This window comes from Manacus candei, unplaced genomic scaffold (genome assembly GCF_025592945.1).
Source record: "Manacus candei isolate 608988 ecotype Guabito, Panama unplaced genomic scaffold, ASM2559294v1 h1tg000028l, whole genome shotgun sequence".
In the NCBI taxonomy this organism is placed as follows: domain Eukaryota; kingdom Metazoa; phylum Chordata; class Aves; order Passeriformes; family Pipridae; genus Manacus; species Manacus candei.
In genome coordinates, this window is record NW_026138076.1 from 27,049,660 (window position 1) to 27,066,947 (window position 17,288).

The 17,288-nt window shown below is 39.9% G+C and overlaps 1 protein-coding gene across 5 annotated transcripts in view; it reads right to left on the bottom strand.

The window, feature by feature from the left end:
* The window catches only part of TMEM131L (transmembrane 131 like), a 77,065-nt gene that overhangs the window by 39,198 nt on the left and 20,579 nt on the right, over window positions 1-17,288 (bottom strand). For all 5 annotated transcript variants that reach the window (XM_051790519.1, XM_051790520.1, XM_051790518.1 and 2 more), the window contains exons 4-6: window positions 3,092-3,163; window positions 2,043-2,166; window positions 861-977 (exon numbers count right to left, since the gene is read on the bottom strand). In XM_051790519.1, coding sequence (XP_051646479.1) covers window positions 861-977; window positions 2,043-2,166; window positions 3,092-3,163 — 313 coding nt within the window. The remainder of the gene's footprint in view (window positions 1-860; window positions 978-2,042; window positions 2,167-3,091; window positions 3,164-17,288) is intronic.

Genomic DNA, 17,288 nt, shown 5'->3' on the forward strand with positions numbered 1-17,288 from the left:
AGGAGTGAGCACAAGGAGAGGAGGGATGTCAAAAAGAAAAGGCCAATCACTTTATAATGCACTTTTTCCTCATCCTTAATGAAATGTTCCTGTCAAATGTGGCATTTCCTCTAATAAATACTAGATAAATGTAAAGTTTGTATTACAAAACATGTATTTCAATTGAACTTACCTAAGCTTCAATTTAAGGAGCTTTGTTTTCCAGCACAGTATCAAAGTATGAAGATGAAATAGCTAAATGACTGATTAAAGCTCATCTTGTTTTATAAATCACTCTATTCAGAGTTAAAATTTTTCTTTAACAAATTAATAAAAGTCAAGAATTTGGAGTATATAATGTCCCTCATAAAATTTTTAAAAAGCCAAAGACCTGCTGGAGTTCACTAGTTAATTAGATAACAGACAGCTTTAATGCACAACCCTTACTTCTACTTTCATGTTTCAAGGGCCTAAATTTCTCACCCTGTGCTACATCTCTAATGTGTTTACATAAAATCCTGCAGAGTAGCTGAAAAGCACCTAAAATATTTTCTAATGGGCTCTTCATAACAAATGCATTCCAGCACAGTGCAGTCTAGACTGCAGTAGTATATGAAACCAACTAGACAATGATCTTGTAGGTACGCACACACACTTCATTTTACAACCACAAGTAGCCCCACTAACAGTAGCAATTTTAACCACATACATGTACGTGATCAGGAGACTAGCATGATCTGGTAAAAGAGATGTATTGTTGATATTACCCCACCTGATTTGTATCAGGAATTCAACAAATTTTGACAGTCTCTAAAAATATGAAAATCACTTTATAAAACACAAGTAAATCCAAAACTCAAGCTAAAAACAAGACTGGTTACCTGACATGAAAGTACTCCATGAGATGAGGTATTTATAAATAATGAGCTTTCAATACTGCCTTCTTCTGTCGGCAGGAAGAGTACTCTGAAAGACACCTTTCCCATCGCTGGAATCACCTGCAGAGATCACAAAGAAGCTTGCTTGCTTGGTGCCAGTGATCACACACCCACCAATCAGTCACACGGCCCAGTGGATATTTCCACACATACACCCCTATCTGTAGATCTCACTAAGCAGAACTTCAGTGCTGAGAAGTTTCACCTGTCCACAACTCTCAACTCTCACCACAGAGAAGAACTGAAACCATGCAGTAGCTTGCCAAAGAATGGCTGGAGTTTCTCAGCTAGCTCGGGCCTCATTGGTCAAGGCTTCTTTTTGTGTAAGTTGTTAACCATGCATCACCAACAGCCTCTGCATGCACAAAAACACTTCCCCACATACAGATGGCTATTACAAAGTGAATCAATCCCCCTGTGATACACAGTCAAGTGAGTTAAAGCTGAACTTAGGCAACACCATTAGTAACCAGATAGTCTAACTGAAAGAACAATGACATTTATGTCTGCACAGTAATAACCACTCAGCCATAGTAAAAGCACAAATCAGATGAAAACCTAATAAAACCCCTTTGTGCATCAGCAGAGGATAAAATCTGTGTTTCACAAACCGAGATCACAGTAATTCACTTTTAATATGCATTATACTGTTATACGTTGTTTAACAAATCAGTTGAAATAATGGTCTTAGATCATAAAGGCAATTATGGTCATAATTGCAATATGAAATGCATAAAACATTTCACTGTAGGTTTTTTGGAGGAATATGCAAGACCATTCAAAAGACTGAAAATTCAAGGCTGTAGAACACCCACATGGCCTGTGGATCACTGTATAATGCTGCTCAGAATAGAACGAGATTTAAACAGCCTCTCTAACACTGAAAAATTCTTCTCTTCCTCTGTTACTGTCAAACACATTTCCTACTGTAGGTTTTGGATGTCTCATCCCATACCAGTCTAAGTAGAAGGGAGTAAAAAAAACCACTAGCAAAACAGAGAAAGAGTTGGAGGTCCTACAAAAAAGCACGAAGAGAAAACACAGAATGAAGAGCTTGTGCCAAAGGAAGCACGAAGGCTTGGCACTTGGCCACTACATAGTTTCCAAAAGTACATCAACACTCACCCGGCTATGAGCAGGAGACACATGAAACTGTCTAGTAGCTGTAAACACTGAATTGACTACAACATCTCTATCTCTACTAGGATTGTAGGCATGTAGCATTTTAGCTCTGGGTAACCCCAATAACCTAAAGTAGGGGGGAAAAAAAAGATAAATTATTCACATTATAAGCACAGGCAGTGTATGAAAAAAAGCAACAAACACAAACCACTCTCAAAGGTGTTCATCTGCAACAATTACCTAGCTGTAACTTATCTCTGGAAACATGTTGAATAAATTTTGCCTTTAGCGTACAAAGGTAAATATGTAACACTGGGACAGGAGAGGTGCACTTAGACAAAACTCACTGGAGTCACTGGGAGTTTAAGGAAAAAATAACCCTTACAAAGCACAAAGTTTTGAATAAAAAAGGTTTATATAAGCAAGCCTTATTTTGTCAGCTAAAGCAATGATTCTTTTAAAGTTTTTGCTTAAGCTAGTACATCCTAAAACCCAACATCTCAGACATTCCTCCAGTGCATCCTCTGAAACATTCCTTTAACTCACAAGGGGACTGCGTTTCTTTTTGGTTACCAACAGACCAAAAGCTGATTATCATTTAAGAATAATTTTTTAAAGTTTTCTTAAAAGAGACCTAAGAAAAAAATCTCATGTATTCCACCATTATGGTTTGCCTGGGACTTTCTGGATTTCATTTTTAGAAGTTAAAGGAAACAAGCTCTCTCTCCACTAGGAAGGCAATCTTTCAAAAAATTAACAACTAGCATGAAGTAATGATTTCACATCCATGCAGATTCCCCTGAAATATACCCAGAACACACATTACAGTTCCCTACTACCTTTTTCTCCTTCTTAGAACTATGCTGATTTTAACTTACAAAGCAGTGCGAGGCAAGAAAAGCAGTTCCAACTCCATGGCAATTACTTACTACTTCTCTTTTTTTCAGAGGATGCATGACCTCAACTAATGCTCTTTACCCAAATGGAGCTCAGTATAGCTGTTCCTCCACACTTCATTATTAACTAAAATAAGAATAATATAAGATACTCACTGCATTCCAAAATGCAGAACTGATGGGTGAAAATGTAAGGCCTTCCCACTTGGAGGCATCTTTGCTGGGAAGCTGAAAAGAAGAGAGAAGCAGCACAATTAATATTTAGTGGGCATGATACTACACTTTGCAGGAAAGGAATATACAGTACAGACTCTTAACTCTTTATGTTCTGAACACAGTATTTCCAAAACTTTTCATCCATTCCTCTCACTGCTGGAAGACTGACCATTTAATAAAGGAAAGCGCATGCTAATCAAAAGTGCAGTTTGAGAAGTATCTCATTATAGAGGCAGTGCTGGCTTGGACAACCTCCCTTCCTTGCACATACTTCCCTAGTCACAGTGATACACCTGTTTATGGGGCTGTGCAGTAAACTATGGAGGGAAAACAACTAAAAAGAGTCCTGAGGAATGAAAACTACACCAGCATGGAGCAGATCCCCAGTCTTCATTTCTTCTATGCAAAAAAAGAGTAAGAAATACTGTGAAACACATACACCATCATCTTTCCTTTGCCCTAGGAAAATTCACAATGAAGTTTCCATCAGTTCTACCACATTTTTAGCTTATTTCAACATCAGCTGACACCCTATAATATGGAAATCCCAGGACATCTTCACCATTTTATCAATTAAAACATGTCCTCCGCAAGTCCCAACAACCACAGTGGTAAAAAAAAAAAGCCCTGCACTTGTTCATTACATCTACAGACCCAGTGCTACAGTGTTAAAATCTTCCCCAGAAGCAGTCTGCACGTTGCCTAGGCAGAACCAGTTTCATCTTCACTGGATGATGCTAATAAGCATCCTAGTAAGAATTGAGTCTGGGAAGGGAGAGATGGACTATGGTCTCACTAGTCATCCTGCTGCTTTGCATAATGTTAATTGGTTCCAAATTTTAAAATGTAGTTCTGTAACATTACACCTATAATATACATTAGTGCGTACACAATTCTGCTCCTATATTCCAAAGCAAAAGAGAAATCATAATTTATTACCAGTCAGGAAAAATCATAATTTATTATTATGAAAGTCGATAGCTTCTATGAAAACACAGACTCACACAAGGGAGAAAATTCCTTGCTGCTATAGCAGGAGGAATGCAATATCCAGGTAGCATTCTTGAGGAGCTGCTACTGAGAGTCTCCTTCCAACCACCTTGTCTCTGCTGCAGTCAGCTCTTGTTCTGTTCCTAGAAACACCGCAGCAATCAGCAACTCCTTCCCCTTCCAAAAATCAGCCTCAAGGACATACCCAGAAGGAAAGTCTGAGTACCGTTGTAAACACACACAAATTAAAATTACTACTATAGTAAAAGCCACAGACATTTGGGGAACGCACATTTCTTAAAGGTCCTCAGATAATTTTCATATATGCACACATATATACAGCGGAATAAAAGTTAAGCCACTACAGTACAATCTTGAACCCCCCCACCACTTAATTTTCTAGCACCTCACAGGTTCTGCTAAAATACCTTTTCCCACCAGAAAAATCCTTGCTGAGAAAAGCAAGAATCTGAGTGCCTCTCTTTGCCAATTCATGTAATTGGCAGAGGCTCTTCAAGACTTACTAACCTTCCTTCTAGAGAGCTCTAGAGCTTTTCCTCTCAACCCTCGCTCTCTGCAATAGGTACCAAATGCACCAACTGCGTGCAAAATCCAGCTCTGTGTGTAGGAAACTGCATTTCATTTGGTTTGGGTGAACACGGCCACACTGTAGCACTAGGTCTCAAAAATGCACGGTATTATTGTTCAGCCAACCCTATACTAGTCAGAAAATGACAAAAGCCTGTGAGAGCAGCAGAAGGAAGATCCCAAGGCTGCAATCCACCCCTTCTGGAGAAGGTAGCCTGGACTTGGAATGGCTGAAGCTAAGCCTCAGCTAACAAACTCTGCGGGTTCTGAGTTGGCTCCTGAGCATGGAGATAACTTCGGAGCATTCCAGCACACTGCTTGCCCAGGAATGGTCCCATGGTTATAAGACATTCAGCTTGTGCTCTGCACCCCACAAAAGCTGCCAAATTGCTTCAAGCCCCAGCCTGGCCCCAAAAGCAGAACAGCCACATTCCTATGGCAGTGTGCCCATCACCCAGCAGCTGTCCAGCTCCAGGGCATCTGCACCGCTTATCAGTGGCCCCAAAGCACTGCCAAAACATAACTTGAGAGCTGAGTTTCTTCAACAGCAGGACTAGTGGAAAGAGATCTACCACTGTTTTGGGTTGGGGGTTTTTCCCTCAAGGGAGAGGATGACAGGTTGGAATAGTGGGAACGGGCAGGGAAACATTCTGCTCACCACACTTTGAACAACTAGGAAGCATTTTGAAAGGCACCGCTATAGAGAGAAAGAGGCAGGCCCATCTACATCAGAAGTGCACTTCTCCAGTGTGTTACTGTAAGTCTCTTAAAGGCAGATGGAAGCTGGCAGAACACCATTCTGCATCCCTGTGCTCCAAACACAATTCAGCACGTTCAGTTCTCTGTGGGGGACCTGACAGAGAAATAAACTAAGGCAACTTATTAAGACATTTCAATTTTGAAGTCAGTTTTTAACAAAAAAAATTATTTTTTTTAAGGACCTCATTTCACCAAGAGATTCATCTCAAGTTATGCCAAAAATTACTCTTTTGGCTACAGATGACATGTCCAAAAAAGTACATGGATTGTTTCATGAGAATGTTACAGGTCTGGGAATGACACAAATATCTGCTTAAGAATGGAAGTCTTGAAACAACAAATGTGGAGAAACAGACCTCTTCCTAACAGAAAGAAACTGGTTTCCAATGACTCTTTCATTGCTATTAAAATCAGCTAACATTCCATTAAACATGCCACTTCACAAAGCTGGACTCCATACTCCATGGCCTCTCTTTTTTTTGGCAGACCAGCTGAACAACATCTTCTGAATGACAGATTTTGATAGAGCACTTCAATTCCAACATTTCAGAGAACATTTTTAAGCACAAGTGAACTGGAGGGAAACAGGAGAAAGAAACAGAAGAGGGGAAGGAAATTCTTGGTAATTATTTTAAATACTCAGTGCTAATAGCCTTTTGTATCAAAAACCTCATTTAACTGGTGCTGTTATCACTTGCCAGTCCAACAATTCAATGCCTTTCCTCCTCTCCATCCACATATTTAAAAATCTGACCCATCCATTTCCAGGGAAAAAAAAAGAGTAAGAACAACTGAAACACTGAGCTGTGAGAGAGGGCACCATACTGTCACCTAGAGCACAAGGAAGATTTGGGGGAAGGTTCTGGTAGGGAAGGAGAGGGTAAGCCCATGAAACCTGCAGCTCCAGCTCATCACTCCAATTCACAGAAAACACCCAGCAGGGAGGGACAAATCTTGAGTGGGCACACAACCCCCAGCATCAGGAACACCTGCTGGGGAGAAAAGTGGATGTGGAGTAGAAAAAAAAGGGGCTGGAGGGGAAGGTGAGATGAGGAAGAGGGGTGACACCAGGGGAGAAAAGGAGGATGGAGGAATGCAAGCACCCTCAACCACCTGTGGAAGCAGAGAAACATATAACTCCAGGGCAGCAATTTCAGAGGGTTTTGTTCTTGTTTTTTAAAAGGTACATGAGCTGTAAAATGTGAAGCCATCACATTCCCTCCACTGAGAAGCTCCAGAGGTGCTTATCTGTAGGGAAAAGGGCAGCTGAGAACATGGAGAGGTTCCAGCCTTTTACAATGTTTCCTGCTCCAGGAAAGAACATTTTGGTGTCCTGTTGATGTGGGACTAACAAAAGGGGATGCTAATACAGGGATGCTGAGAGCACTGTGAAATATACCACTGAAATTGTTTGCCCTTGCTTCTTTCAGATCCGTTAGTGTTCAACGTGTTAAGTAAAAACAGGTAAGCAACCAGGTCAGTATGATTTTATGTATTCATTTACAATCCGAAACTCTAAAATTTTTATGCAATGTATATTACAAACATTTGTTTGAAGTAAGCAAAATCCTTTTATTTCCCCCAAAGTTCAACAGAAATAGGTAATCCTTCATAGCAGATTTATTCATACTTTACTGGCCAAAATCACAAGACAAATATTTATCCTAAAAATGCAAAAAAAAGACCAAATCTATTCTGAATAAATTGCCGCGGTTTGCATTGGCATATTTTTGTTTTGCTCTTTTTTAATGAAACTTTAAAACTGAGTTGATTAATCTAATTACACACATAAAACACTCAATCTGCAGAATAAACTGCATTTGACCAGGAGTGAAGGACATTTCCTCGAAGCAAGTTGATCCAAATATTCCTTTTTCTTCTATTAGCTCCTTTAAGTCTTCCTTGTATCTTTATTTCTTCACTTTAATTGATTACTTTATATTATCTTAGCATGCATATTATCCGATGATTCATATAGCAGCGTCTGTAGTTGAGAATAATCATAATTGCTACTTGGTGCTCTCTCTTCTTCCTTCCTTTTTGCACCCTTTGTTCACAGTAGATGATGAAATAGCAAGCTGGGGGAAGGCATTTTATTGTCGAGTTTTTTGCTTTATGGCTGCAGGGTTTTCTTGGAAGCAGCAGGCAAAAAGGACTGGATTCTTAAACACACAAGAAGTCCTTTTTGAGTGAATCTGTTTAGGCAGTACTGTTTTATTTTTCAGTATACTGATAAAAGTAAAATGTGACTTTTGCTCAGCATTTTGGCACTTCATACCACCAGTGTAGCAATGTTAATTAACCCACAAGATGAGGTTTTGAGATACAAAAGTGTGCATGTATTGTACAGGAAAGCACAATTCTTTTACGTAAACTGAAACAGAATAGGAAATTTAAACCCCCTAATTTAAAGACTAATTTTAGATTCATTCCTCTAGACTACACCTGATAAAAAAAAGCAGAATGGAACACGTACGGAAACAACCAAATCCAAATACTTTTAATCATTCTGATTACAGCTGATGAAAAGAAATTATTTTGACAAATGAAAACCTGTTATTAAGAGGAAATTGACATAAAACAGAAAAAGCAGCTGAACCAAAGTCTTCTGCAGAACCCATGCAAAGTTTTGTTTATCCCATGCCTAGTCCCTTTCTTCTCTCAACCTTCCCTTTACCAAAGGCAGTAAAAGAACCAAGCAGTATTAAGAAGGTTAAACTGCAGCTCCTAAAAGACATACAGTAGTTTTGAAAGAGATTACGAAATTGTTTGGAAATACAAAATTAAAACTTCAGTTTACCATCAAGACAACTCTGCCAAAACCAGAAAAGGAATAGTTTTAAACTGTGATTTTTTTTGTAACCAAATTTATCTTCCTTCCTACAGGCAGAAAGAGTTCTCAGAAACCAGAAACTAGTTCAGCTTGCAACAACTCTACAGACCTCATGGGCAAGCTATACATGGCGTGTCCCTGTAGGGCTCTGGCACCTGGAGAAGTGCAGTCATGCTTGCCACCTCAGCTCAAGAGACCTGCAAGACTTCTCCTGCTGCCCCGTACCGACCTGTGACAACACATGAACCACTCAGTCCTTCTAGATTTTTTTTTTTATTTTTTAAAGAAAAAGAATGACCAGCAGGCAAAAGAACACAAACATGAATTTCAAACACTGAAAAACTAGAAGGAAAAAAGCATCCTTATTTTTAGCACTGCATTGTTTAGGGAAGAGGGGGAGGACTGACTCACTGCTTCTGAATGCTTGGGATTCACAACCCATTGTGAGGAATTCTCTTACATGCTTTACCAGAGAGCTGTGCTGCTTCTGGAAGAAATTCTTTATTGTGAGGGTGGTGAGGCACTGGAACAGGTTGCCCACAGAAGTTGTGGATGCCCCATCCCTGGAAGTGCTCACGGCCAAGCTGGTCAGAGGCTCTCAGCAATCTGGTCTAGTGGAAGCTGTCCCTGTCCATGACAGGGGAGTTGGAACCAGATTGAGGTCCCTTCCAACCCAAACCACTCTATGATTCTGGAAGAAGGTTGGTCATCTTTATTTCCTCTGAACTACTACTACTGTGTACATCAGGGACTGAATCCTAGACTCTGGAAAGCAGGAAAGGCCAAAACAGTGTGACCCATCAACGAGCAAGGGCACACATGCTTGCTATTTTGCATGTTCTGGCTACAGGAAAATAGAAAAGGGGAGCTAAATCAAAAAAAAAACCAAACCAAAACACACACAAAAAAAGCCCTAAACTAAAACAAAACAAAAAAAACCCCACCAAAAACCAAACAAACAACCCCAACAGTGAAATGGATATGACAGCCTCTCTAAAAGCAAATCCCATGATTTCTGGCCAAAGTCACAATTTAAAGAGGAAGACAGGTCTAGCAATGTTATTATTTTCTTTCTTTTCTTAAACTATTATTTTTTAAACTTCTGAAGCAGCATATAGCCAAGACCTGCTCACAAGCGTTTCAACGAGCTTACTTAGTTTATTTCCCAAGGTAGTGAAATAAAGAGGTAGGTACACCTAGCTCAATGGGTAAAGCACAAACCATTCTGTTACTTCAACTTGGTCCCTTGTGCATTGCTCTCCTCCAGCAACTCGAGCAGCCCCCTCTGCTCCATTACTCTAGCCCTGGTGTTTCCACTGCCTTAAGTTGTCTTCCCAAGCAACCTTCTCTCCTCTCGCTGCCTGTGCTCCCTTTGCCTACCAAATTCTGCAATAACATTTACACAAACCATTGGCAGAATTCACAGAACCTAAGCCAGCAGTGCATCAGTTTTATTTATTACAAAATGGCAATCATCAACCTTACAGTATCTCACAGTACAGCCCTTAAATCTCACATTTCTCAATGGGATGTAAATGGAGACACACAGATTAAAAAACCTGGTTTTTCTCCCTATCCTCACACCCAGTCTCCTTGAAAAATGCCCAAAGAAGTTAAATGCAAACCACAATAAAAATGAGATTAAGGCTTGTGAAGAAACCTAGTGGAGATGATGAGCAGGGAGGTACAAAGTTCTACAGCAAGCATCCTGGTGAAAAGGTTTTCTTCTCCAGCTGCACCTGTGGTTTGTATTTTAGTAGCACAAGCACCACAGTAAAGCATGTTTAACAGCAGAACAGAATTACTCCCTCCCATAAGTAAGTCCTCAACTTCTGAAATAACTGCAATCTGTAGTAAACTAAGACATTAATTCACAATGACTTGAGTTCATTTGGAATTCTTTTCTGAAACCTCTTATTTCGAAATTCTTTAGCCTCCCAAATTTCAAGCAATAACCAACACTCTCTAGAGATGGTCCAGGGGGATCATGTATATTGTGGGCATCTTGGACAGACAGTACCTAAGTTATTTGTTTTGGATGAGTGTACAGGGCCTGCTAGATCAAAATGCACACCAAACATATTTTCCTCTGAAGCACCTCTACCACTGCCAGCAAATCCCAAATATCCTGGCAAGCAGAACACCTACCTTCATTATACTTCTGGCTTCATATAATTCAACAATTGCCTTTTCATTCTGCAATATTCCATAGGTGAACTATAAGTACTTAGAGTAAAACCTTTAGCTCACATTTCTCTTTTTTAAGCTTCTTTACAATTTATCTTTTTTTAAGAAGTCAGTAATCTTCTGTTAAATTTGAAATTTCAGAAACAATACAGTTTACACTTTTCTTTTAAGTTCTTCCCAAGACAAATTAAAAGAGCTACTTGCCTAATAGAAACACACAGTTTTGGCTTCATCAGGAGTCTTGGTATTCTTGACATTTTATATTTATTTAACTACCAGGTCCTGGACCTATGGGGTTGTGAGAAAATACTGCATTTCATGTCTTTTTAAAGAATGCTTCTAGCCCATGACTATGCAAAATAAAAACCCAAATCCCAAAGGCAGCTCATGCTATTTCTTTTCCTTTCTAAACCTCAAAACTTTATAGCCAAATTCACTTTTTTCAGCAATTTACTTATCCTGTAGTTGCCAAACCCTCCAAAAAAAACCCGAAGAACATTTAAATTGCCTGCAAAACACAAGTTTGTTCTTCAAAAGCTGCCACTAAGATCACGAATAATTGCTGCAATGTTAATTTTTACCTATCTTACTCAATTCATTAGCATTAAGAAAGGCACTCAAACCTGAAGCACCCTGGCCTATTTAATACATGCAAATAAATGGCTGCTTTCTGAAGAACACTGCTCAACTTCCACAACTCAAAATCCCTTCAAGAGAAGCTATGAGACTCCACATTTCTGAAAGATCACTGTCTAGCCAAACTCTGGCCCACAGTCTCTAAACCGAAAACGAAACATTTTCAAATAAGATGTGCTGCTCACAACCTTTTTCAGACACTTTGAAAACATGAACCCTAGAGAAAGAGTACAAGGAGAAGGACCTAGAGAAAAGGTTTCCATGGTGTCAACATGCTGCCTTCTCCAGCTAAAAACAAAGCACCACCTGTAAGACTTATGCTGAAATACCATGAAATTTAAATCACCATTCCCTACCCACAGTTTTCAAAGCCTTTTATTGAAAGTAGTTCAAAATTCATAGCATGGCCTCATGAAAGAGGCAGGATAAAAGAACCTTAAAAAAGTCAGAAGATAGGTTACAAAACCACCCACCTTCTACCTAACAAGAACACAAGCATGTTTACTTACTAGGTAGCTAAGTCCGTATTTCTGTCCTTGCAATGGCAAAATGACAACAGAAAATTTTAGTGGCAAGGGCAGTTTTTAAGCATAGTCCTGTACTAACATAATTAGGAATTGAACAAAGGAAGAGGTAAATATTTCAGAAGAAACAAATACCAATTCTATCACACCTGCCACAACTAAATTAATTTCCATAAAAGTAACAATGAACATGTTTGCTGTTCCTGCAGCATGTCTACAGGATACCAGTATAGAAGGAAGACATCCACGTGAAAACAGACTTCACCTTTTCAAAGCAGCAACTGCAATTCTGTTTTCACCAATTAAAGTAAAAATTCATTTCATCAAGCACACCCAATTTTACTCAAAAAATTGTCCCCATGACGAAGAGCAAAGGGTCAACTTCTGTCAAGTCAGCAGCAACCCTCCTTCAAGTGTTTCACATGCCAGAGAGACTAGTTCTCTGGCTGGGGAAATCTGGCTCCTGCCTTGAGAAAAGAGGGAGGCACTGACAGGAAGCACTGTGGGGCTGCAAAGCTCATGGCAATAGGAAGTTACATTCTTGTCAAATATCATTGCACCCAACCATTTCCTTTTTCTCCTACCAGCCACAGTCAAAAACTTCTATCTTGACAGAAACCATTTTAAGTTAGGGCAGTTCAGCAAAATGCATGAAACAGCTCTGTGGTCATTGATACGCTTGACCTGCTTAATAATTAAGAGTGATAATCTTTCTACAGCAATTAAGAGTAATAATCTTCCCATGGGAGCTGCTTTTTCTGTTTCTACATTAATCCAAGCCTTTTAGTTTCTTTTTATAATGAAAGAGTAAAGGCCTGTAGGGCAGTGAAGGCACGTATTTGCTTTGTAGTTCTTTACAGCCCACAGGAAACCTTTACATTGAACCCATTAAGTAATAAAAAACCCCCACTATCCTTCCTCACACCTCCCCACCACCACTACCATCCAGGAAAACTAAGAAGAACACTAACTAAAAAGAAAGCTAAGCAAATATAAGAAAACTCAGACCTAGCACTTTAAAAGTAATAACTTCTGCTTTTAATTTATTTCCTTAGGTGTGGACAGTCTGAACAGTGCACCTGATACCAGCTACAAAAAGTACATCTGACACAACAGTGGAAAACATCAGTCTGGACTCTGCATTTTTTTCTGGTTTGTGAATTTCAGCCCAAATTTTTAAAAACAAAGTATAATCTTTGAGCATTAACCTTTATGAACAGTAATTTGCCCATGAGGATCCAGTACTATGCCTTGTTTAAGTCAGTCTATGAAAACAAGCAACCAATACAAGCTCAGTATGGAAAACTGAAGAAGTTATTTCCACAGTACTTTAACAGACAGCCTCAAATGTTACAAATGCAAAAAAGCAAACACTACAATATGTAGTTTCAATGCACTGGGCAGTAATTTATTCTACAAAATGATAAGATGCTAGCAAAGTATGTCTCAAAAACTCAGAACCATGCACCACTTACAAAATCCTTTTCCCAAACATTTGCTTGAGTAACACACCAAGATCAGCTTTCTCACTGCTATGTTTCAGTTTTATAAGGAGAAAAATTAGTGCTAAATTTATTAAAAACTTAATTATCTCCTCTAGCAAATGAAACTCACACAAGACTTTGTGAAGCATGTCCAAACTACGACAAATAGATTTCTAAAAAATACCTGATTTTTCATGTCATTGAAAAGCATTTTCATAAGCCATACCATATGAATGTGAAATTATGATGCCAATAAAAATATAAGGAGAAGAAGCAACGCTACACTTTTCTTAAAGGTACTTTAAGCATGGTGCTGCAAGGTGAAGCTATGGTTACACAGTTGTCCTACATACAGCAGGGAAACAAGTTGCTCCCCCGTATCCCATGGGTCACTACCAAATCTTAAGGATGAAACGTTAAAGATAAGTCACTAGCCAAATAGCAACACTGAAAAAGTAGCTTTGACCCCAAATCAACACCTCCATCTTACAGGAGCATCACTCTCTTGTTCTTGTTTTCCACCTCTTTAGTCCCCCTCCAAATGTTTTGGTGTCACTTAACAAAGCTTTTTGTTCTGGTGCTGTAACCTACTGGATCGATGTCATCTTACATATGTAATATGTGGTATATTTTTTTAGACAGGACATAAAATACAGAAACTTTTTCTTATGAAGAACCTCTTAAAAACAGCAATAAAAAAAATTGCAGACTACTTTTATTGTTCACTCACATTTTATTAACTGACAGCACTGTTAATTTCCACCCTCATCTATATGCTTCAACAGTCATATAAACCTACTCTCAAACTAAGAGCTTTTTTCCCCAGCTCCCCATACAAAACTCCAGTTATACTTCAAAGTAGATCCCCTCCTGCAGGAAGGAAAAGAAAGGGAGAATCCTCCTCCACAGCATCGGATCATTTCCACATTTTCTCCTAGAGCCAGTAAACCCCCATGGTGACAGGGCACCATGCAAACAGCCTTCAAAATTCCCCCAGCTGCCCCTTTTGAAAAGAACAGCTTGCTGAGCTCGCCTGTCTTGTGTCACTCGGTGCTCTGGGTTCTGGTGTGCAAAATGGAAAGACAGCTCCATGACTTAGTGCTATTAATAAAAGCAAGCACACTCAAAGTGTATATTTCTGACCTACTCCTAAGTACTACTGTATATTTATAATTTGCTAGATTATGTTCTTAAAGGAAACAGATATGAAAAAATTTATACCAGAAAATTCAAACTGGTAAAAATACAAAAAATTCAGCATTAGCAGGATTAGTAGTTACAACGCTTATCACAGAAATTACCGGGTCCTTACAAAACATCTGGGATCTGTTGAAGGCAATGCACAGCATATGCTCTAGCCCGTTTCTTCTGTCATACAAAATGCTGCAATATTCTGCTATTATACAATGCAGAACCATATGAAACACACCCTGTTTCACAGGCTTATTACCAAAAGGTCTACCACCAAAGAAACCTCAGGTGTGTTATGGCTCTGAATTCCAGCAAGGAGAACCTAGAGCCCACAAGTTAATGTTTGCTTCCTTCAGCAGGATAGCTGGTGGGAAATGGAAGAGCAGGAAAATTAGCTGAAAAAAACAGCAGGAAGTCAGTTTTTGATTATTTTATATGAGTTTTAAAAAGTACTTGCAATCAAGTACAATATTAAGACTCTAGCTCCCCTAGATTCTTGCATTTCCTCCTTTTTAGCTAAGGTAATCAGAGTTCACCAACTTGAAATTCTCACCTGTGAAACCAAAGGCAAAGAATCAGTAATGCTATTTTTAGTTTCTTGACAAGCCTCAAACCAGACATCTGTTTCCACTGCAAGAAAGGGTGCACCCTGCTTCTGCATGCTCCACTTGGGGTTTCTCAAGCTGCCTACGAGAGGAAAAGCTCCTTCAGACAGGCCAAAGCTCTCTCCACAGCCCAAAACTGTACTTAACTGATCCTGGTCATACATCTCTCAACTCTTCTTCCTCTGCAAGATAAGCAAAGTAATGTCACTGTCCTACATGGGAACCTGCACAAAGTCCCACTGAAGCCAGCGGGCCTCCTCATGGGCAGAGGGGCAGCTCGGGTGGGCCAAGGAGCAGGACCAACACAAACCACTTTGCCCCTTCTTATGGGCACAGTTGGATATACTGACAGACAAGCACATCTGACCTAAGAGCATGACAGAAAGTTTGGCGAGTGCATCCAGCCTCTGAACAGGCTGTCACTCCACAGCAATATTTTACACTAAAAAAGGAGCGATAAGGCAGATCTTCAATCATGTCAACATGGAAGATGTGGCTTTTGGAAGGAGTATGGCAAAAAGAGGGAATAAAGAAGCTTGAGAGGCTGCCCCAAACCACAGTCAGCAGTAAGTAACACATGGATTTGCAGCTACCACAAGGTCACATTTTTGACACCTCATCACACCTTTCTACAGCTTGCAAGATTTCAGTGGGTAAAGGGAAAATACAAAAGGTGTGAGTGTTCCAACCAAGTGTCACTGTCCCCAACCTAGTACATGCACCCGAACAACCTAACCTCCAAACCAGGTCTCACAACAAAATCACGGAAGACATGGGGCAACCTGCAGTTCTCCAAGTCCCAAACAAGCTCCCTCAATTTGGGAACAAAAGCAAAGGTTCCTATCTTAAAATTTGGAAGTGTACGCTCTATATAGCTGGGTGCTGCCCTGCCCTCCCTGCACAGCAAACATTTCAGTAATTGTTCCAGGAACAAACCGTTGACCAAAACACAGCCCACCGCTTCAACGACCAGAAAGCATGAATAATAGTTTTTATTTACAAGGAGAGAAAAAAAAAAATCCAAGCAAGACTGAAAGCATGAGGACCAGGACAGAAGTGCATGTTTGTTTTAAAGCAACTATCCGCATCTGCGGGATCAGTCACATTATCCCAGCAACACTGAGAATGCTCACAATGGCCAGAAATGTCCCGTTTTCAAAAGGGCAGTTTAAACGCTGCAGAAACTGGGTCAGCAACAGGCCACAGAAATACCTAAGCAGGCAGCAGGCACCTCGCGAGTTGTAGGCAGCAGGCTTGCAGCAAAGACCTCAAATAAAAGACAGAACACACCAAGACAGAAATCAGACAATAGCTATTGAAGAAAGGCAGTTAATAGCAACAAAGCACGTAAAGCACGGGTCAAGGAGTCGGTCAAGTACAGGCCCTTCAACTCCCTACCCTTCTCCAGTTGCCAGGAATCAAGATTTAGACACAAAGCAGAGACGCACATGGCACACAGCACCAGCAGGCAGGCACAAAAACTAAGCAGACATGTTAAATCCACAAAAGAGTAAGGGACTGCAAAACTTATTCTACAATATTACATTCTTCCCAAGGGCAGCACAGTGCTTCTTATTCTTCCAGTCTTATTAAAAAGAAGTTAAAACATGAATTACACAATTTATGCTTCTATATGGTTAGCATATTCATCATCTCTGTGTTCAAGTCTTTACTGTTTGTATGTTTATTGATGTGCGGACACCTTAATTTTAAAATGCCAACCCACAACTGCAATCCACATATATTACGTAGGCAAAATCTAAGAAGTGACCTACAATGTCACTAGTGAGCTCTGACTTGCTGACTGCTCAGTACCCTGCATAATAGCTGACACCAAATGAGTGTGCAGCACATGTCTGACAGCCACAGTGGGGAGACTTGATTCTCTTGATTCTGTTTTGCATGGACCCTTAAAACCATTTGACGTGAACGGAGGTGGTGGTTACCCAAGGCACAAGCAGTTATGAATCAGTCACTCCCTCCTTTCTCTCATTGCACTTCCCTTTTGCTATTGTGTATCCTTCATGGTTAGACTGAAATCTGCTGTTGTCCCTTATCAGTTTGGCCAACCACTTGAAAGGAGCAAGCTCTCATTTGCTCCCTAGCTGCCAGTACCTTTGTTCACTTTGTAGTTTTATTAGGGATCCTCTTTTTTTGCCTTTTTTTAATCTCTTCACAACCTTTAATTTTTTCACTTGTTACCATACACTTTGACAACCCTCACCTCTCTTGCAATTACACCCCATCCTTCCCCTGCTGACAAATTCTAGCCCAGACAGGTTCAGCATCGCATCCGAGCAGTTTCCTGCACCACATTAGGCAAGATGTCTCACCAGCATG